This window comes from Protobothrops mucrosquamatus, unplaced genomic scaffold, assembly GCF_001527695.2.
Source record: "Protobothrops mucrosquamatus isolate PMUCROS unplaced genomic scaffold, P.Mucros_1.0 scaffold2283, whole genome shotgun sequence".
Taxonomy (NCBI): domain Eukaryota; kingdom Metazoa; phylum Chordata; class Lepidosauria; order Squamata; family Viperidae; genus Protobothrops; species Protobothrops mucrosquamatus.
The window spans coordinates 328,869-350,232 of NW_015388370.1; the positions used below are offsets into that span (position 1 = coordinate 328,869).

Consider the following 21,364-nt stretch of genomic DNA (forward strand, 5'->3'; position numbering starts at 1 on the left):
TATGGTTGGCCTTGTTGACCGCTCTCTGTGGTTGGCCTTGTTGACCACTCTCTATGGTTGGCCTTGTTGACCGCTCTCTATAGTTGGCCTTGTTGACTGCTCTCTATGGTTGGCCTTGTTGACCACTCTCTATGGTTGGCCTTGTTGACTGCTCTCTATGGTTGGCCTTGTTGACTGCTCTCTATGGTTGGCCTTGTTGACCCCTCTCTCTGGCTGGCCTTGTTGACTGCTCTTTATGGTTGGCCTTGTTGACCGCTCTCTGTGGTTGGCCTTGTTGACCGCTCTCTGGGCTAGAAGGAGGAGACCATGGATGCTCTACATGTCTGCAAGAAGCCGGGCATAGAAGAAGAGACCTCCTTGTCCCTCACCGATCAGTTTCATGACGTTGGGATGGTCAAAGTCCTTCATACAAACAGCCTCACTGAGGAAGTCCTCCATCTCGCTTCGGGTGCATATGGCAACTGCCGAGAGAAGAGAGAAATTAATGCTTCGATAGCATTAATCCTTGCTCAAGGATTCCTGGGAATGAAACTTGCCATTCAACGACAGACATCAAACTTATTTATTTGAGGATTTATATGGCCACCATTCACTCCTAATGACTCTGGGCAGCTTACAATAACAATATAAATTAAAATAAAAAATAAAAAAAATCTTTACCCAATATAAATAAAAACAATCAAACAAGCCACTTGAAGGGGTCCCAGCCACCTTGGTTTCCCCAGGTGTCAAAGTGGGGGGGGGGTGTCCACTCTAATCTCATTGGGGATGATGTTCGAAAGGGAGGGAGCCACCAGCGAGAAGGCTCTTCTTCTGGGTCCCGCCAGATGTACCTCCTCTTAGGAGAGGAGACTCGCAACACGCACACTTAAGACACTTAACACTGAGGAAAAGGAAAGGGAACCTCTGGGTATATGCAGAGTGGCATTCCTTCAGGATAGTTGTGCTCTCTCAGTTTACTGGGGTTGAGGCAGCTCTAAATCTCCCGCCAAAAAAAAAAGGATATATTTTTTTTTTCTTACGGTTACTTACTCTTCATTGTCTTGACCGCAACTTTAAAGACGGCGCCATCTTGGCTGAGTTGACCCTCCATAACCGAGCCGAATTCTCCTGTCGAGACAGAGAAACCAGAAAAGGCCTCTTTGTGAGGCTTCTCTGAGGAAAATCAAATATGGCTGATCTGCCTGCCATCTTTAGGACGACTCTATGCCACTCACATCATCCCGTGCTGGAATCGGAAAAGGTTTTTTATTATTATGGATAGGGTCTTTTTTTAAAATGAGGATATTATAAGAGAAGAACAGAACCGGAAGGGACCTTGGAGGTCTTCTAGTCCAACCCCCTGCTCAAGCAGGAGACCCTTACAGAATCAGAGAATCCCCCCCTCCTCTCCACAAGCCCCACTTCCTCCTAGCACTGATGATGTGAGCTAGTTGGGTCATGAAACGTCTGCCAGAAAATGGCCGAGCTCAGAGAGCACCAAGGACCCCACAGTCATCTTCCTCCTCCTCCTCCTCCTCCTCCTCCTCCTCCTCCTCCTTCCACCCTGACCATGGGGGAAGCCGGACTTGCTTAACGATTCTGTGGTTCACTCAACAACTTGCAGAAAGCTTGGAAGATGGGGCAAAACCAGTGGTGGGATTCAGCCAGTTTGCACCAGTTCAGCAGAACCGGTAGCTAATTTTTTGTTGCCCAGGCCCAGAATGGACTTCCGGAAGCGGCATCCACACAGAGAACCGGTCGTTGACATATTTGAATCTCACCACTCCTTCCTTCCTTCCTTCCTTCCTTCCTTCCTTCCTTCCTTCCTTCCTTCCTTCCTTCCTGTGGTAGGATTCAGCCAGTTCGCACCACTTTGGCAGAACCGGTAGCTAATTTTTTGTTGCCCAGGCCCAGAACGGACTTCCGGAAGCGGCATCCACACAGAGAACCGGTTGTTCTCATATTTGAATCCCACCACTCCTTCCTTCCTTCCTTCCTTCCTTCCTTCCTTCCTTCCTTCCTTCTTATGGTGGGATTCAGTCACTTCGCATCAGTTCGGCAGAAGCGGTAGCTAATTTTTTGTGGCCCAGGCCCAGAACGGACTTCCGGAAGCAGCATCCACACAGAGAACCGGTTCTTCACCTATTTGAATCCCACCACCGGCAGCAACTCATTTAACAACCGCCTCACATAGCAAGGGAAAATCGGATCCTAATTTGCGTCCTAACTCTGAGCGTGGCTCAGAGAAACCGAAGGCCGATTTTCTCGTCTGTTGGGTGTTTGATTGTCCAAATCCGATCGTCAGTTGCTGTGTTTTCTTTCAGGCACCGTAAGGTTTTGGATTCGCTCGAGACTTTAATTTGATTTTAGGAAGGGTGGGCTTCGTTTAGAGTTCTGGGGATTCAGAAGCCGGGCGGGAAGAATTTCCACTGAAGAAAAAGCAAAGTTATGAAATCCAGCCACGTAGCAGGGGAAAAGGCTGTCATCCAAAGCTCCTCGGGGATTAAATACACCCCCACACATCATTATATGGTTGGGCGGGAAGATGTTTTTTCCCCCAACCCAGACATTATCATGAGCCTGTCCTACTTGAAGGGAAGAAAAAAATGGATAGCTCAGATAAGGAAGGGAGAACAAGCCGGATGCTAACCGCCTTTCCATAGAAAAATGACTGATCTTCACCCAGGCTTGCAAGTAACACGATCACCTACGCCGAGTAGTAAATCAGCCAGATGATTTTACAACAAGGGCTTCCTGTTATCCATTTTGAAGGCGTGGGACGAATCTACCCAGGATCGGCTCCTCATAATTAAAAACATTTAGGGAAAATTGAGAAGCCAGCTATTGGTTCTCTTTTATAGTTTTTTTTTTTTAATTTTATTTTTAAATTTGGCCTTTCTGGCTGAACCTGGAGAACGTGGGGGCTCCAGAAAGGTTGCTGTCCTTTGGAATGGCATTAAACCAAACCATTGGTAAGGCGAAGACGTTGGTGCGCCCATGTACGTAGCTGGTTTAATGTGTTTTCTGATTTATCCGATTGTATTTATAATTGGGATGTGAGCCAGTTGGTTGCAGTGGGTGAAGGCATCCAGGAAGGAACCAGGGAATTCTATTCCTGCTTTAAGATGGGCCCAAAGCCAGCTGGGTGGTTTTGGGCTGGATCTCCTCTCTCAGCTCTGGAAGAAGGCAAGGGCAAAGAGCTTGGGAAAACCGTGCCAAGAAAACTGCAGGGACTTGACTGCTTAGTCGCCAGAGGCCAACAAGGTGCACACAAACACAAACAGGCAAACAAAATTATATATACAGGTAGTCTTTAGCTTGTTTGTTTAGTGACTGTTTGAAGTTACCACTGAAGGAAGGGAAGAAGGGAGGGAGGGAAGGAGGAAGGAAGGGAAGGAAGGAAGAAGGGAAGGGAGGGAGGGAGGAAAGGGAGGAAAGGAAAGGAGAGGGAAGGAAGGACAGGGAGGGTGGGCAGAAGGAAGGGAGGAAGGAAGGAAGGAAAGGGAGAAGAGGAAAGGAGAGGAAGGAAGGAAAGAGGGAGGAGAGGAAAGGAGAGAGAGGAAGGGAGGAAGGAGAGGGAAGAAGGGAAGGAAGGACAGGGAGGGAGGGCAGAAGGAAGGGAGGAAGGAAGGAGAGGAAAGGAGAGAAGGAAGGAAGGGAGGGAGGGAGGAAAGGAAAGAGAGGAAAGGAGAGAAGGAAGGGAGGAAGGGAGGGAGGGAGGAAAGGGAGGAGAGGAAAGGAGAGAAGGAAGGAAGGGAGGAAGGGAGGAAGGAAGCAAGGAAAGGGAGGAGAGGAAAGGAGAAAAGGAAGGGAGGAAGGAAGGAGAGGGAGGGAGGGAGGGAGGAAAGGGAGGAGAGGAAATGAGAGAGAGGAAGGGAGGAAAGAGAGAGAAGAAGGGAAGGAAGGACAGGGAGGGTGGGCAGAAGGAAGGAAGGAAGNGAGAGAAGGAAGGAAGGGAGGAAGGGAGGAAGGAAGCAAGGAAAGGGAGGAGAGGAAAGGAGAAAAGGAAGGGAGGAAGGAAGGAGAGGGAGGGAGGGAGGGAGGAAAGGGAGGAGAGGAAATGAGAGAGAGGAAGGGAGGAAAGAGAGAGAAGAAGGGAAGGAAGGACAGGGAGGGTGGGCAGAAGGAAGGAAGGAAGGAAGAAAGGAAGGAAGGAAGAAAGGAAGGAAGGAAAAAAAGAGGGGGGAGAGAAGGAAGGAAGGAAGAAAGGAAGAAAAGAAAGAAAGAAAGAGGGGGGAGGGAGGGAGGGTAGGAAGGAAATAAGGAAGGAGATCCATTGACAAAAAGCTTCTCTAAATGTTTTCCTCCTTCTGAAATGCTTCCAAACTAATTCCAGCTGTGCTCGAAGGAAACGTCTTGGTTTCCTAAGTGAAGCTGGGAAGGACCGTCTGCCACAGGCCTCTGACCTAAATGAGCAAAACGGCCCTTCATCTTCTTCTATTTTGACCGGCAAGAGAGCCAGGGAGAGAGAGTGCTTAGTAATGGTGTAGTAGATTATTATGGTTGTCTTAGAAACCCGGCATTTGGGGCCAATATATATGTCATTAAGCTATAAAAATGGATTAGGGGCCAACCCACCCCGATGGCTGCCCAGTGCAGGACGTAAGCCCATCCCATCCCATCCCAGAGACTAAAACAATTACCATAGCAAAAGAAACAAATCAAACACGGCCAGCCAATCAGCAGGCTGAAAAAGAAGCCAGTTTCAAGAGACTTCCAACAATCTGAGAAATTCCAGGGACTTGAAATGAATCCTTATGCAATTCTAATAAACTTGCGTACATTCACGCAATTATTTCCATGATGCAATTGGAGGCTTTTCCTGCTAGGATCATTTTGCAAATGTCTGGGTTATTTTTCCCCCCCCCCTCATAAATTTACTGGTCCTGGGCTATGCTGCAAATTCGGAGATCTTAAGAATTAACCCAGTGTTTCTCAACTTGGACTTCAACTCCCAGAATTCCCCAGCCAGGCATGCTGGGAGTTGAAATTCAATAGCTTGCTGGCTGGGGAATTCTGGGAGCTGAAGTCCACACATCATAAACCTCCCTAGCTTTGTTGACCAGAGAATTCTGGGAGCTGAAGTCCACCTCTCTTAAAGTTCACAAGCCTGATGGCTGGGGAATTCTGGGACTTGAAGTCCACACTTCCACACAACTAAGAGAGAACTAAGGAGAAACTTCCTGACAGTGAGAACAATTAACCAGTGGAACAACCTGCCTCCAGAAACGGTGAATGCTTCAACACTGGGAGTTTTTAAGAAGAGACTGGACAGCCATTTGTCCGAAATGGTATAGGGTTTCCTGCCTGAGCAGGGGGTTGGACTAGATGACCTCCAAGGTCCCTTCCAACTTTATTATTATTATTATTATTACAACGAGAAATACTGGGTTAACCAATCAGGAACTTTCCCCAATTCAGGTACTATCGAGGCAAGGTCGTCCACAAGGAGAGGTCAAAACACTTAAGATGGCGGCTTCAAATGGAAGGCACCATCTTGGCCTCACCCCACAAGGCCCTCTAACAAGGTCCAACTAGGGTTAGCTGGGAGCTGCTACCTAAATTGCTGCCTAATTTAATCAGAATCAAATCAAATTTCATTTTCCTGCCCCTTTCTATGTGGTACAGCGCTGCCCTAACCTTGAACCCGTTATTAAGCCATAATTGAGACTGGCCCCAAGAACGTACCTTCGCCAAGGGTCTTGCCCAGGGCCACCCTATGGCGGTCAATCATTACATCCTGAAGCTTCTCCTTCAGTTCTTCACTAATGCCCAGACTGTTCACTGTAGGAAGGAAAGGAGATTCATTTTGCAAAGAAGACCCGACTCAAATCATCTATCCCAGTGGTGGCGAACCTATGGCACACGTGCCAGAGGCGGCACTCGGAGCCCTCTCTGTGGGCACACGCACGTCGCCCCAGCCCCGCCTCCTCCCACGGCCCCCTCACCAGCAGCCCTCCGGAGGAGAGTTGCCCCCGGGCACGGCCCACACAATGCTGCGCAGCCAAGGACAGGGTAGCCGGGAAGCGGGGACAAGACTCTGCCCTTGCACCCCATCGCGTGCAGATGATGCTGCAGGGCATGGGCGGAGGGCGTGGCCACCATGGCACTGCTGGGCTGCCTGGGTGATCTGTGGTGGGCTGTGGAGGAGGTGGGTGGTCCAGTGGGCACAGCGGAGCGGGGACAGGGTGGTGGTGGTTTTGGGGGACTCGGTCTCTAAAAGGTTCGCCATCACTGATCTATCCAGTAGCGTCTAAAGCCGGGCTGTCCAACCTTGGCAACTTTTAAGACTTGTGGACTTCAACTTCCAGAATTCCCCAGCCAGCTATGCTGGCTGGGGAATTCTGGGAGTTGAAGTCCACAGGTTTTTAAGTTGCCAAGGTTGGATACACCTGCCCTAAATCCCGCCAGTAATTAGCAAGGAGAAATATCAGAATTAGGCCTCCTTGAGGTCCAAAACAGAAGTCTCAACCGGGAAGCCAACACAATCCAGCTTTCCCAGCTTAATGTCCTGGAAGTGAGCTGCCGGAAGTGAGGCTGCCAAAATATCAGCTAGCATTGGGGAAGATTGGACTTCTACTGTTGCTGCAAACATCTCCAGATCTGGGTTGAATTGTGTCAAGTTTTCCTGGTTGGGCTGTAAGTGGAAACCTTCTTCTCTAAGTTGGGTTGATCTTCTCCTTCTGAAGGATAAGCGGGCAGATGGTCCTGATTCCACCACAAGAACCTTCTCCTTTGATCTTATGGAATCTGCCTAGCCATTGATGAACTGTTGAGGGTCATATGTACAGAAAGATTATGGACCATATGACTTAAAGAGGTCACCTACATCAGAGTGGTGGGCATGAGCTGCAACTGCTAAAACGGTGGGGAAATGTGAACGCTCCTTATGCACCGATGACGTTACCTAGTTTGGTCACGAAAGGTCTGCAAGAAAACCACCCAGCTCAGCGACACCAAGGACCCCACAGCGAATGCTGCTTGCTGGATCTCCGTGTAAAGTCAGGCCCTAGTACACATTGTGTTTGTGGGGAAGAAGAACTCACATGTAGCTTCGGTGGTCCGGCGGCTGTACGATTTGCGGGCCCGATAGTGAACCACCAGCTCCCCTTGTTCCATGGGCTCAAATGCTTCCCTGAGCAGAAAAAAAACACGACATGGGGTCCTGATGGGTCCCACCACGAGAACCACCCAAAGGATTGATCAAGACTCAAACACAGTGTGGCTTTTCTTGAGGGCCACCTTTTCCTTACCCGTAGCGTGTTTCCTTCTTCCTCATACGTGCCAAGAAGATGATGATGAAGATGGTGGCTGCCACAGCTGTGGCCACCGCGATCACCACGTACCACCAGTGCCAGGAGAAGGCAGGGACAGAGAGTCCTACTGTGAAGAAGAGAAACTATTGTTAGTGAGCGGAACTTTTTCAGCGGGTAAACTTTTCTAGGTAATTATCTAGCCTCTGAAACATTCTGGAAGACCAACCATCATTGGTAGGACCATTAGACGCGCATTGCAAAACTCCATCGGATCAATGGATGGAAGATGTAGTAAACCTAATTGTGGGAAGTTGCCTATCCCAACTTTCCATTTTTTAGTGTCCCTTGGATTCAGAAAAAAAGCTTCTCACCTGACTGAGGAGCTGGTAGTATTTCACCTGCAAGAGAAAAAAAACCATTGAGAACTATGTAGGTGGATGGTATAAATTTAATAAAATGAAATGAAAATGAAATGAAATGAAATGGAGGGATGGATGAGTGATTGGATGGATGGATGGATGGATGGGTGTGGGGGGGTTGGATGGATGATGGATGGGTGGGTAGTTGGANGAGAGAAGGAAGGAAGGGAGGAAGGGAGGAAGGAAGCAAGGAAAGGGAGGAGAGGAAAGGAGAAAAGGAAGGGAGGAAGGAAGGAGAGGGAGGGAGGGAGGGAGGAAAGGGAGGAGAGGAAATGAGAGAGAGGAAGGGAGGAAAGAGAGAGAAGAAGGGAAGGAAGGACAGGGAGGGTGGGCAGAAGGAAGGAAGGAAGAAAGGAAGGAAGGAAGGAAGGAAGGAAGAAAGGAAGGAAGGAAAAAAAGAGGGGGGAGAGAAGGAAGGAAGGAAGAAAGGAAGAAAAGAAAGAAAGAAAGAGGGGGGAGGGAGGGAGGGAGGGAAGAAGGAAATAAGGAAGGAGATCCATTGACAAAACGCTTCTCTAAATGTTTTCTTCCTTCTGAAATGCTTCCAAACTAATTCCAGCTGTGCTGGAAGGAAACGTCTTGGTTTCCTAAGTGAAGCTGGGAAGGACCGTCTGCCACAGGCCTCTGACTTAAATGAGCAAAACGGCCCTTCATCTTCTTCTATTTTGACCCGCAAGAGAGCCAGGGAGAGTGCTTAGTAATGGTGTAGTAGATTATTATGGTTGTCTTAGAAACCCGGCATTTGGGGCCAATATATATGTCATTAAGCTATAAAAATGGATTAGGGGCCAACCCACCCCGATGGCTGCCCAGTGCAGGACGTAAGCCCATCCCATCCCATCCCAGAGACTAAAACAATTACCATAGCAAAAGAAACAAATCAAACACGGCCAGCCAATCAGCAGGCTGAAAAAGAAGCCAGTTTCAAGAGACTTCCAACAATCTGAGAAATTCCAGGGACTTGAAATGAATCCTTATGCAATTCTAATAAACTTGCGTACATTCACGCAATTATTTCCATGATGCAATTGGAGGCTTTTCCTGCTAGGATAATTTTGCAAATGTCTGCGTTATTTCCCCCCCCCTCATAAATTTACTGGTCCTGGGCTATGCTGCAAATTCGGAGATCTTAAGAATTAACCCAGTGTTTCTCAACTTGGACTTCAACTCCCAGAATTCCCCAGCCAGGCATGCTAGGAGTTGAAATTCAATAGCTTGCTGGCTGGGGAATTCTGGGAGCTGAAGTCCACACATCATAAACCTCACTAGCTTTGTTGACCAGAGAATTCTGGGAGCTGAAGTCCACCTCTCTTAAAGTCCACAAGCCTGATGGCTGGGGAATTCTGGGACTTGAAGTCCACACTTCCACACAACTAAGAGAGAACTCAGGAGAAACTTCCTGACAGTTAGAACAATTAACCAGTGGAACAACCTGCCTCCAGAAACGGTGAATGCTCCAACACTGGAAGTTTTTAAGAAGAGACTGGACAGCCATTTCTCCAAAATGGGATAGGGTTTCCTGCCTGAGCAGGGGGTTGGACTAGATGACCTCCAAGGTCCCTTCCAACTTAATTATTATTATTACAACAACGAGAAACACTGGGTTAACCAGTCAGGAACTTTCCCCAATTCAGGTACTATCGAGGCAAGGTCGTCCACAAGGAGAGGTCAAAACACTTAAGATGGCGGCTTCAAATGGAAGGCACCATCTTGGCCTCACCCCACAAGGTCCTCTAACAAGGTCCAACTAGGGTTAGCTGGGAGCTGCTACCTAAATTACTGCCTAATTTAATCAGAATGAAATCAAATTTCATTTTCCTGCCCCTTTCTATGTGGTACAGCGCTGCCCTAACCTTGAACCCGTTATTAAGCCATAATTGAGACTGGCCCCAAGAACGTACCTTCGCCAAGGGTCTTGCCCAGGGCCACCCTATGGCGGTCAATCATTACATCCTGAAGCTTCTCCTTCAGTTCTTCACTAATGCCCAGACTGTTCACTGTAGGAAGGAAAGGAGATTCATTTTGCAAAGAAGACCCGACTCAAATCATCTATCCCAGTGGTGGCGAACCTATGGCACGCGTGCCAGAGGCGGCACTCGGAGCCCTCTCTGTGGGCACACGCACGTCGCCCCAGCCCCGCCTCCTCCCACGGCCCCCTCACCAGCAGCCCTCTGGAGGAGAGTTGCCCCCGGGCACGGCCCACACAATGCTGCGCAGCCAAGGACATGGTAGCCGGGAAGTGGGGACAAGACTCTGCCCTTGCACCCCATCGCGTGCAGATGATGCTGCAGGGCATGGGCGTAGGGCGTGGCCACCATGGCGCTGCTGGGCTGCCTGGGTGATCTGTGGTGGGCTGTGGAGGAGGTGGGTAGTCCAGTGGGCACGGCGGAGCGGGGACAGGGTGGTGGTGGTTTTGGGGGACTCGGTCTCTAAAAGGTTCGCCATCACTGATCTATCCAGTAGCGTCTAAAGCCGGGCTGTCCAACCTTGGCAACTTTTAAGACTTGTGGACTTCAACTTCCAGAATTCCCCAGCCAGCTATGCTGGCTGGGGCATTCTGGGAGTTGAAGTCCACAGGTTTTAAAGTTGCCAAGGTTGGATACACCTGTCCTAAATCCCGCCAGTAATTGGCAAGGAGAAATATCAGAATTAGGCCTCCTTGAGGTCCAAAACAGAAGTCTCAACCGGGAAGCCAACACAATCCAGTTTTCCCAGCTTAATGTCCTGGAAGTGAGCTGCCGGAAGTGAGGCTGCCAAAATATCAGCTAGCATTGGGGAAGATGGGACTTCTACTGTTGCTGCAAACATCTCCAGATCTGGGTTGAATCGTATCAAGGTTTCCTGGTTGGGCTGTAAGTGGAAACCTTCTTCTCTAAGTTGGGTGGATCTTCTTCTTCTGAAGGATAAGCGGGCAGATGGTCCTGATTCCACCACGAGAACCTTCTCCTTTGATCTTATGGAATCTGCCTAGCCATTGATGGACTGTTGAGGGTCATATGTACAGAAAGATTATGGACCATAAGACTTAAAGAGGTCACCTACATCAGAGTGGTGGGCATGAGCTTCAACTGCTAAAACGGTGGGGAAATGTGAATGCTCCTTATGCACCGATGACGTTACCTAGTTTGGTCACAAAAGGTCTACAAGAAAACCACCCAGCTCAGGGACACCAAGGATCCCACAGCAAATGCTGCTTGCTGGATCTCCATATAAAGTCAGGCCCTGATACAAATTGTGTTTGTGGGGAAGAAGAACTCACATGTAGCTTCGGTGGTCCGGCGGCTGTACGATTTGCGGGCCCGATAGTGAACCACCAGCTCCCCTTGTTCCATGTTGGGCTCAAATGCTTCCCTGAGCAGAAAAAAAACACGACATGGGGTCCTGATGGGTCCCACCACGAGAACCACCCAAAGGATTGATCAAGACTTAAACACTGTGTGGCTTTTCTTGAGGGCCACCTTCTTCTTACCCGTAGCGTGTTTCCTTCTTCCTCATACGTGCCAAGAAGATGATGATGAAGATGGTGGCTGCCACAGCAGTGGCCACCGCGATCACCACGTACCACCAGTGCCAGGAGAAGGCAGGGACAGAGAGTCCTACTGTGAGGAAGAGAAACTATTGTTAGTGAACGGAGCTTTTTCAGTGGGTAAACTTTTCTAGGTAATTATCTAGCCTCTGAAACGTTCTGGAAGACAAACCATCATTGGTAGGACCATTAGACAAGCATTGCAAAACTCCATCGGATCAATGGATGGAAGATGTAGTAAACCTAATTGTGGGGAGTTGCCTATCCCAACTTTCCATTTTTAGTGTCCCTTGGATTCAGAAAAAAAGCTTCTCACCTGACTGAGGAGCTGGTAGTATTTCACCTGCAAGAGAGAAAAAAACCATTAAGAACTATGTATGTGGATGGAGGGATGGATGGAGGGATGGGTGATTGGACGCATGGATGCATGGATGAGTGGATGGGTGGGGGGATGAATGGATGGATGTGTAGGTGGATGGGTGGGTGGGTGGATGGAGATAGCTAGCCAGATAGCTAGATAGATACTTGGGCAATAAAACTTCTGCAAGAAAACCATCAAGGTCATAGAGAGCATCAGAACCAGCCTGAAGTTCTCCCAAGGTGAGGGCCCTCCAGGTGGCACATGGTCTCCCATTTCTTACCTGATTCCAAGGGGAAGATCATGATGGCTTTGCTCCAGGGTCCATCTCCAGCACTGGTGTAGGCTGCAATCCGTACGGTTAAGTTCTGTACAGTTGAGTTCAGAGACAAAACTGTCTCGTTGGTCAGTCCCACGTCCACGATCACCTTGGGGGGAGAGAGATAGGCAAGGCCTTCAGTGAGATATTGACCAGGGGATGTGCAACCGGGGGGCAACCAGGTGTTACGAGTCCCAAGGACCCACTAAGCAAGCCAGCTGGGCAAAATCCAAGAGCTGTTTCTTCTTCTTTATCTTCAGGATTTCTTTCCTTAAAAAATGGTGTCACAACTGTTTGGGAGGTTCACGTGTTCCAAAGGTCCCTCTCAGCCTTCTGATTCTATGATTCCCAACCCAAATACGGGAACGGTATGTGATACAGGTGGTCCTCAACTTACGACCACAATGAGAAGCAAGGTGGTTGTGAAGGGACTTGATTTTTACAACCTTTTTGACCTGGTTGTTAAGCAGATCACCGCAATTTGCTAAGTGAGTCGCACAGCTTCCCCCAGTGACTTTGCTTATCAGAAGCCGGTTGGGACCGTCGCAAATGGGGATCATGTGACACCCCCCCCAGGAGTCTGCAAACGTCGTAAATACAGATAATCCTCGACTTACAACAGTTCGTTTAGTGACTGTTCGAAGTTACAACAGCACTTATGACCGTTTTTCACACTTACGACCATTGCAGCATCCCCAGGGTCACGTGATCAAAATTCAGACGCTTGGCGACTGACTCATATTTATGATGGATGCCGTGTCCCCGAGTCCCATGATCCCTTTTTGCGACGGTCGCTAAGCAAATGGTCGTTAGTGGGGTACAATCTGCAAACTTTCAGCTGGGGATTGGAACAGGGCTCGGGAGCCAGGCGGCCTGCAGGTACAGCCTACTCACCTCGGGCGACTCCCCGCTTTGACAAACCAGCTTGTACCCCTGAAGGATCCCGTTGATCTTGCCCCGGGGTTCCCCCCACTGGATGATGGTGCAGCTGCCGTTCTGAATAGTCACAATGTCCTCCGGGGCGGCTGCAGGCACTGCGGGAGAGAGAAGCCATATGTGCACCGTGGCAGGAATAGAATAGAATAGAATAGAATAGAATAGAATAGAATAGAATAGAATAGAATAGAGCTGGAAGGGACCTTGGAGGTCTTCTAGTCCAGCCCCCTGCTCAAGCAGGAGAACCTATCTCAGACAGGTGATTGTCTAGTCCACAGGTAGACAACCTTGGCTCTTTTATGACTCATGGACTTCAACTCCCAGAATTCCTGAGCCAGCCATGCTGAGGGGAAAGGCAGAGGTTTCCATGCTGAGCTATGCTGGCTCAGGAATTCTGGGAGTTGAAGTCCACGAGTCATAAAAGAGCCAAGGTTGCCTACCCCTGGTCTCTTGTAATAAAATAATAATAACTAAAATAAAATATAAAATAAAATAAAATAAAATAAAATAAAATAATAAAATAAAATAAAATAAAATAAAATAAAATAAAATAAAATAAAATAAAATATAAAATAATAAAACAAAACAAAACAAAACAAATAAAATAAATAAATAAATAAAATAAAATAAAATAAAATATAAAATAATAAAACAAAACAAAACAAAACAAATAAAATAAAAATAAATAAAAATAAATAAATAAAATAAAATAATAGTTGTAACTTGAGTCCTCAACACAAGGAGTAAGAGGCCATTTCTGGCTACAGGGTAGACTTCACTTTATGACTGCTGACTTAGTGACCGTTCCAGGTTAGGGTGAGGGTAAAAGAGTCAGGCTCTTGACATCTCAGTCCCCCCCATTCCCTCCCCCGTCTTACCCCCTTCCAAGGTGTCCATGGGCACCCAGTGAGTCCAGGGCGAGTGGCCTTCCGAGCAGTGGCAGGCCACGCGCACGTGGTAGGTGGTGAAGGCTGCGAGGCCGTCCAGCTTGTGACGGAAAGGCGGGACACGGATCTTGCGGTTATACAGCTCGTCGGAAACGGTGCTCAGGTCTTCATCGGAGCGCACAGCCTGGAAGGAGGAGGAGGAGGAGGAGGATAAGCAGGTGAGGAGGGACCCAAGACAAAGAAGATGCGAGGAACAATCCTCACCCTGGATTAAACCCTGATTGTTGGGTTGATGGTGGCCCCGAACAGCAGGGAGATCATTTTGAGTGGGAGAAAGGAAGACAGGATCCTATGGCTCAGCCAAGTTTAACTCAGTGAAAATGGAAATCTATTCAACATTATGATGATGAAATAATGGATTTTTTTCAAAAAGTATTCCAGATCCTTTACAGGTAGTCATCCATTTAGTGACCGTTTGAAGTTATAACAGCTCTGGAAACCGGTCCTCGCGCTTATGACCGTTGCAGCATCTCCACAATCACATGTGCTTAGCAACTGGCATGTACTTATGGCAGTTGCAGTGTCTAGGGGTCACGTGACCCCTTTTGCGACCTTCTCAGCTGGCTTTCCATGAGGGAAGCCAGTTTCACTTAATGACTACTCTGTGATTCACTTAAGAACCACCTTGTTTAGGAGCGGAAATTCCGGTCCTACTTTGGGTTGTAAGTTGAGAATTAGCCGCATTTAGGATGTTTTCGTCTTCATCCGCTCCTTTCTTTTCCTCCCTTTTTCCTATTTTTCTTTTCTTTATCCTTTAAAGCAGGGATCCTGAACCTTGTCAACTTTAAGACTTGTGGACTTCAACTCCCAGAATTCCTCAGCCAGCAAGGCTAGCTGAGGAATTCTGGGAGTTGAAGTCCACAAGTCTTAAAGTTGACAAGGTTGAGGACCCCTGCTTTAAACATTTGAAGCAAATTAACGCGTTCCAATAAACAAAACAAGAAAAGAAGTTGATTCCCCCCCCCCAAGATTCCTTATTTCTTTGGAACTAAGCAACCCATTTTGCTTTTTTCAAAATTCGGGGCCAGTTGAAGTCCAAGTTGAGAAACACTGGGTTAATTCTTAAGATCTCCAAATTTGCATAGCCCAGGACCAGTCTGACAGAGTCCTTTTGCTTATGATGGAAAATAGTAACCCACCACACAACACTTGCATAAGATTAAATACATGTAAACAGCAACACGACTGAAGGTGCTGGACAGAAATTTTTCTTTGTTTTAAAGTGGAAAACAGGACTCCCTACGTTCAATCTGAGTTTTACAAAAAAAATTGCCAAACAGCAAGCCTCTGCAAAACCCTGGTTTTCGCCTAGATTTAGTAGTAGTAATAATAATAATAATAATAATAATAATAATAATAATAATAATAATAATAATAATAATGATGCAGCTGATTGATATCGCTGTACCAGGAGATGCCAGAGTCGAAGAAAAAGAACTGGAAAAAATTACGAAATATCGCGGCCTGGCCATCGAAACTGTGCGATTATGGATGAAACATGTAACCGTGGTACCCATTGTCATCGGGGCACTGGGAACTAGGTCCAAAAACTTTGCAAAACACATCAAGAAACTGCAGCTTCCTGCAATAACTCCAGCAATGCTACAAAAAACTGCGCTACTCGGACCATCTTACATTTTAAGGAGGGACCTGGTGGACACCTAGGATGCTGGCAGCAACCCGTGTCAACCATCAGCGCCAGTCAATTTGAATGTTCAGTTGACTGAGGTTCATGTCTAATGAATAATAATAAACTTGGAAGGGACCTTGGAGGTCATCTAGTCCAACCCCCTGCTCAGGCAGGAAACCCTACACCATTTCAGACAAATGGCTGTCCAGTCTCTTCTTCAAAACTTCCAGTGTTGGAGCATTCACCGCTTCTGGAGGCAGGTTGTTCCACTGGTTAATTGTTCTAACTGTCAGGAAGTTTCTCCTTAGTTCTAGGTTGCTTCTCTCTTTGGTCAGTTTCCATCCGGTGCTGGGAATCCACCGAAGGAGGAGAATTGCAGTGAAGATCGCTGAGCCCTGCCTCATATTTTGCAGGGGTGAGATCTTTTTTTTTTTGTGTGTCCATATTCCTCTTTTTTTTTTTCTGCTGAGATTGCGTTTCTTCCGAGAACAACTTCCAGTAGGGAAGCTTCCACTTCTGTGTGAACGACCTCACGTTGGAAATACCCCTTTTTAACTATCGGTTTTCATTCTTGGCTCTTGAAACCTCTTTCTCATGAATTTCAGTTCCCCATCCTGGGGGTTAGGGGGGGGGGTTGTCACACTTCATTCAGCTGGCAAAGCTGACCGGGGGGGGGGCCTGGCGGCCATCGTGGGATGAGTAAACCGACATCCGGAGGAAACCAATTTTGGCAGGAAACCACTTCTAAAAATAAAACCAGTTCCCTCGCAGGGCAATGCTGACAGGGAGACAGAATACAGGTAGGTCTTTTCTTACCCCCACCATTGAGCCCAGATTTTCTGTCCCTAAGCAAGACGGTTGTTAAGTGAGTTTTGCCCCATTTTACGACCTCTCTTGCCACAGTTGTTCAGGGAATCGCTGCAGTTAGGAGGCCGGTTGTTAAGTGAATCTGGCTTCCCCCGTTGATTTGGCTTGTCCAAAGGTGACGAAAGGGGATCACGTGACCCCAGGACAATACAATACAATACAATATAATAGCAGAGTTGGAAGGGACCTTGGAGGTCATCTAGTCCAACCCCCTGCTCAGGCCATTTCAGACCAATGGCTGTCCAGTCTCTTCTTAAAAACCTCAGGGATGGAGGACCCACAACATCTGGAGGCAATCCCACTGATTAATTGAAGTGGGATTATAGCATGACAGAGTTAGAAGGGACCTTGGAGGTCATCTAGTCCAATCCCTCATTTCAGACCAATGGCTGTCCAGTCTCTTCTTAAAAACCTCAGGGATGGAGGACCCACAACATCTGGAGGCAATCCCACTGACTAATTGAACTGGGATTATAGAATGACAGAGTTAGAAGGGACCTTGGAGGTCATCTAGTCCAACCCCCCTGCTCAGGCAGGAAACCCTATCCCATTTCAGAGCAAGGGTTGTCCAATCTCTTCTTAAAAACGTCCAGTGTTGGAGCATTCACAATTTCTGGAGGCAAGTCGTTCCACTGGTCTACGACACTTAAGACACTGCGACCGTCATGAGTCAGTTGTCAAACCTCCAAATTTGGATCACGTGACCACAGGGATGCTGCAGTCATGCTAAGCGTGGAAAACGTCATAAGTCACTTGTCTCAGAGCCGGTGCAATTTCAAATGGTCACTAAATGAACCGTTGTAAACCGGAACCTGTTTCTGTCTCTGAACAGAACAGAACAGAACGGGGATCGATTCTACCGTAAACCCCTTTTTTGTGCATTGTTGGTTTCACGGGCTGTGGAGTTATACCTGGATGGTGCAGAACTCCTGCGCATAAGCGCCGCTAAAACCGGGCTCCCACGTCACCTCCAAGCTGTGGTCACTGCGATGGACAGCGGATAAGTCACGGGGCTGTCCAGGTAACACTATGGCGAGAAAATAATTAGCAATATTACCCTGCCGATAGAGACCGAGACCACTCACACTACAAAAACAACAGGTTTAGTTCCAGACTTCCACTTCTTAGGGCAGTCAGAAACTTGAATAACAACAACAACCACAACAACAACAATAATAATAATAATAATTTGGAAGGGACCTTGGAGGTCATCTAGTCCAACCCCTTGCTCAGGGAGGGAACCCTATACTATTTAGGACAAATGGCTGTCCAGTCTCTTCTTAAAAACTTCCAGTGTTGGAGCATTCACAACTTCTGGAGGCAGGTCGTTCCACTGGTGAATTGTTCTCACTGTCAGGAATAACAGCTTCAGCCTGCATGCAGGGGTTTCCAACCTGGGCCACTTGATGCCTTGTGGACTTCAACTCCCAGAATTCCCCAGCCCAGCAACGGAGTCCACAAGTCGCCATGTGGCCACGGTTGGAAACCCCTGCAGTAGAGAGGACTGTTCTTGCATCCAGGTTGCAAGTTGAGGACTAGCGGTATTCTTGGATCTGCGGAAATAAAGCATGTCGGAAGAGGAGCGACGTCTCCATCGATGGCACCCCGAATATAGCGAATTGCAGGTTTTTAAAAAAAACATGCACCTGAAATGGTATCTTTTAACTACGTTGGGCAGGTTCCACACACCCCATTTGCGCCAACCGTTTGCACTCGGGCTCTGCGAGACGGATTTACGTAGACATTTTGCTCACCTTTTACTACGGCGGTTCGGGATGTGCTGACTCCCTTGGCATTGTGGGCTTCGCACGAGAAGGAGGCGCTGTGATTCAACCCTAGAAGGAAGCAGCAAACGTCGAGAGAAAAGATGAATTCATTGGGATCAACTTTAATGTCTTAATAGTAACGTTTTATGTATTTATAGCCCAGCTTTAGTTTTTTGTCAATAACACAAGGTGGCACACATACCAAATGTCTTCCTACTCTTATTTTCCCCGCAACAACAACCCTGTGAGGTGGGCTGCGCTGAGACAGAGGGACTGGAACTCACCGGCACCTGGTGATTGCTCAATGTCATCCAGCCAGCTTTCTTGCCTAAGGCAGGACTAGAACTCACCGCTGCCTGGTGATTGCTCAATGTCATCCAGCCAGCTTTCTTGCTTAAGGCAGGACTAGAACTCACCGCCACCTGGTGATTAATCAATGTCATCCAGCCAGCTTTCTTGCCTAAGGCAGGACTAGAACTCACCGCCGCCTGGTGATTACTCAACGTCATCCAGCCAGCTTTCTTGCTTAAGGCAAGACTAGAACTCACTGTCACCTGGCGATTGGCCCAAAGTCACCCAGCCTGAAGTCCATGCAGCCTGAAGTCCATGCATGTTGGCTTCTCAGCTGTCAAGGCTGAGAAGCACTGGTTTAGTGGATGCCCAAAAAGTCTGATGCCCACAGCTACTATCTTAGACAGCGAGCAGAATTTGAATCTGGGGGTGCCTCAAACTTTGATGCTTGGGAACTCTGCATTTTAAGCTTGCTTCGTTGGCCCTTTGGGGAACCAGGATATTTGGAGAAAGGCTGAAGTTTGTTTTGTTTCCTGGGTGATACTCGGTGGTGTCATGGTTGGAGAATCTAAGTCATTTCTCTTTCCCTTCTTCAGCTGTTTTGGAAGAGGGGCAGAGTATAAAGAATAAACAGATTTTTTTGACCACAAAGAAGTGGAAGAAGGGATTCCTGGTTCGAATCCTGCCTCTTTTCGCGCTGGTGGTCTGGGCTGATCTCTTTTGGGAGAAAAGCCGGGGCGATAGAAGTAAACTTGGAAACCTCTTGCCATAGGCTAAATAAATAAAATTTAAAACTTCTTTCCCCAGACAGGAAATGATGGTTAAACCAAGTGAACTCTGCAAAGCAAAGACGCTAATTTGACGAAGTCAAGAGGGAGATTGATAGACCTTCACTAAAAACTGTTTATTTCCCCTTCGTGGGAATCCTTGGTGAGGATACAAAGAGAGAGCTCCATCTGCAGAGAATCTAGCACGGTGGATATTTGGGAAAAAGATCTGAGAGTAATCCCCAGAATTCCCTCGAGGCAGCTCTTCCTTTAATATGAAACAGGAGACACATGTGTGTCAGAACGAAGACGGGATCAAAAAAAAAATAATCAAAACGTACATGTCCTGGACGACGCAACCCAGTTCAGCGCTTTGACGGGAATTGCCTCTTTGGCTAAATACAGAAGGTCCTTGACTTACAACCCATTCGTTTAGTGACTGAAGTTACAAAGGCACTGAAAAAAGTGACTTATGACCAATTTGCACACTTCCAACCATTGCAGTCTCCCCACGGTCACGTGATGAAAATTCAGACGCTTGGCAACTGGCTCATATTTATGACGGTTGTAGTGTCCCGGGGTCATGTGATCCCCTTTTGCAACCATCTGACAAGCAAAGTCAATTGGGGGGGGGAGAGCCAGATTCACTTGTTGGTGTTAGTTGCGAAGTCGTGTCCGACCCATCGTGGACCCCATGGACAACGTTCCTCCAGGCCTTCCTGTCCTCTACCATCTTCTGGAGTCCATTGAAGCTCACGCCTCCTACTTCAGTGACTCCATCCAGCCACCTCCTTCTCTGTCGTCCCCTTCTTCTCTTGCCCTCCATCTTTCCCAGCATCAGGCTCTTCTCCAGTGAGTCCTTCCTTCTCATTAGGTGGCCAAAGAACTTGAGTTTCAACTTCAGGATCTGGCCTTCTAAAGAGCCGTCAGGGTTGATCTCCTCTAGGACTGGCCGGTTGGATCGCCTTGCAGTCCAGGGGACTCGCAGGAGTCTTCTCCAGCTCCAGATTCACTTAACAACTGTCATCCCCAGGAAAATCCGAAAATCCAGGCAGTTCATGAGTATAAAGATTTATTGCAACCTTACGTTCTCTACAAGAATCTGACCTACTAATGCCCAAGCAAATTGGCGGTAGATAAGAGTCAATGGAATTCAAGGTGGGCTGGACTCGGATCTCACGTGGGCGTGAAGGAACTCGTGACTGATGATGTGTTTGACACACACCCCTCCCTCGGGCTTAGCCGGATCCTCTCCTACAACAACTGTGTTATTAACAACTGTAGCAATTCACTTAACAGCTGGCTGGGGAATTCTGGGAGTCGAAGTCCACAAGTTTTAAACTCGCCATGGTTGGACACCCCGGGTTGAGGTTTCCCCACAGCAGCCAGGTTTTTGAATATGCTGTTGTGTGTGTTGGAAACTAGCCCAGATTTAACAATAAGCAGCACCACAATGGATGTTCTTGTCCTGATCGTACCGTTCCTGCGAGGGCTGGGTCAAACCAGTGGGCACTGGCAGCCACCTGGACAAACAGCAGGCAGAGAGGAAATAAGGCAGGGGGGCACATATTTGAGTGCCATGCGCGCTGGGAGAGAACCAAATGCCACAAGGGCTGAAAACAGGAAAGGACTTGTCGGATTAACATGTCTAGTCCATCCACCGTGGGTTATACCACTTTCTGACCACATCATTTCTGCAAAGAATGAGTCAGCCACGGGCAAATATTCCCAGCAGCTGGCAGAAACAGACGTCCAGATGTTCAGAGAAGAGCAACTAAGATGATCAAAGGCCTGGAGACTAAAACATACGAAGAACAGCTGCAGGACTTGGGTTTGGCTAGTCTAAAGAAAAGAAGAAATAGGGGAGACATGATAGCAGCGTTCCAGTATTTGAGGGGCTGCCACAAAGAAGAGGGCATCAACCTATTCTCCAAAGCCCCCAAAAGCAGGACAAGAAGCAACAGATGGGAACTAATCAAGGAGAGAAGCAACCTAGAACTAAAAGAGAAATTTTCTGACAGTTGGAACAATTAACCAGTGGAACAACCTGCCTCCAGAAATAGTGGGTGCTCTAGCACGGGAGGTTTTTTAAGAAGAGGCTAGACAGTCACTTGTCTGAGATGGTATAGGTTCTCCTGCTTGAGCAGGGGGCTGGACTAGAAGACCTCCAAGGTCCCTTCCAGCTCTATTCTAGTCTATACAGGAGATTAAAAAATGTTTATTTTTTTTAATCCTGTCCATTTCCAGTTCTTTGTCCCACTACTTATGGGAGTAGTAGGCAAGAAAAGCCAAATGTACAG

General features: G+C 47.8%; 1 protein-coding gene across 1 annotated transcript in view; it reads right to left on the bottom strand.

The window, feature by feature from the left end:
* Nucleotides 1-21,364, bottom strand: part of AXL (AXL receptor tyrosine kinase) — a gene marked incomplete at its 5' end in the record, with an annotated part of 40,481 nt that overhangs the window by 6,703 nt on the left and 12,414 nt on the right. Inside the window, 11 exons of the mRNA XM_029285804.1 lie at nucleotides 369-461; nucleotides 1,033-1,110; nucleotides 9,559-9,654; nucleotides 10,917-11,008; nucleotides 11,127-11,256; nucleotides 11,500-11,526; nucleotides 11,825-11,969; nucleotides 12,755-12,894; nucleotides 13,675-13,867; nucleotides 17,152-17,267; nucleotides 17,995-18,075. Of these exons, the coding sequence (XP_029141637.1) occupies nucleotides 369-461; nucleotides 1,033-1,110; nucleotides 9,559-9,654; nucleotides 10,917-11,008; nucleotides 11,127-11,256; nucleotides 11,500-11,526; nucleotides 11,825-11,969; nucleotides 12,755-12,894; nucleotides 13,675-13,867; nucleotides 17,152-17,267; nucleotides 17,995-18,075 (1,191 nt within the window). The remainder of the gene's footprint in view (nucleotides 1-368; nucleotides 462-1,032; nucleotides 1,111-9,558; nucleotides 9,655-10,916; nucleotides 11,009-11,126; nucleotides 11,257-11,499; nucleotides 11,527-11,824; nucleotides 11,970-12,754; nucleotides 12,895-13,674; nucleotides 13,868-17,151; nucleotides 17,268-17,994; nucleotides 18,076-21,364) is intronic.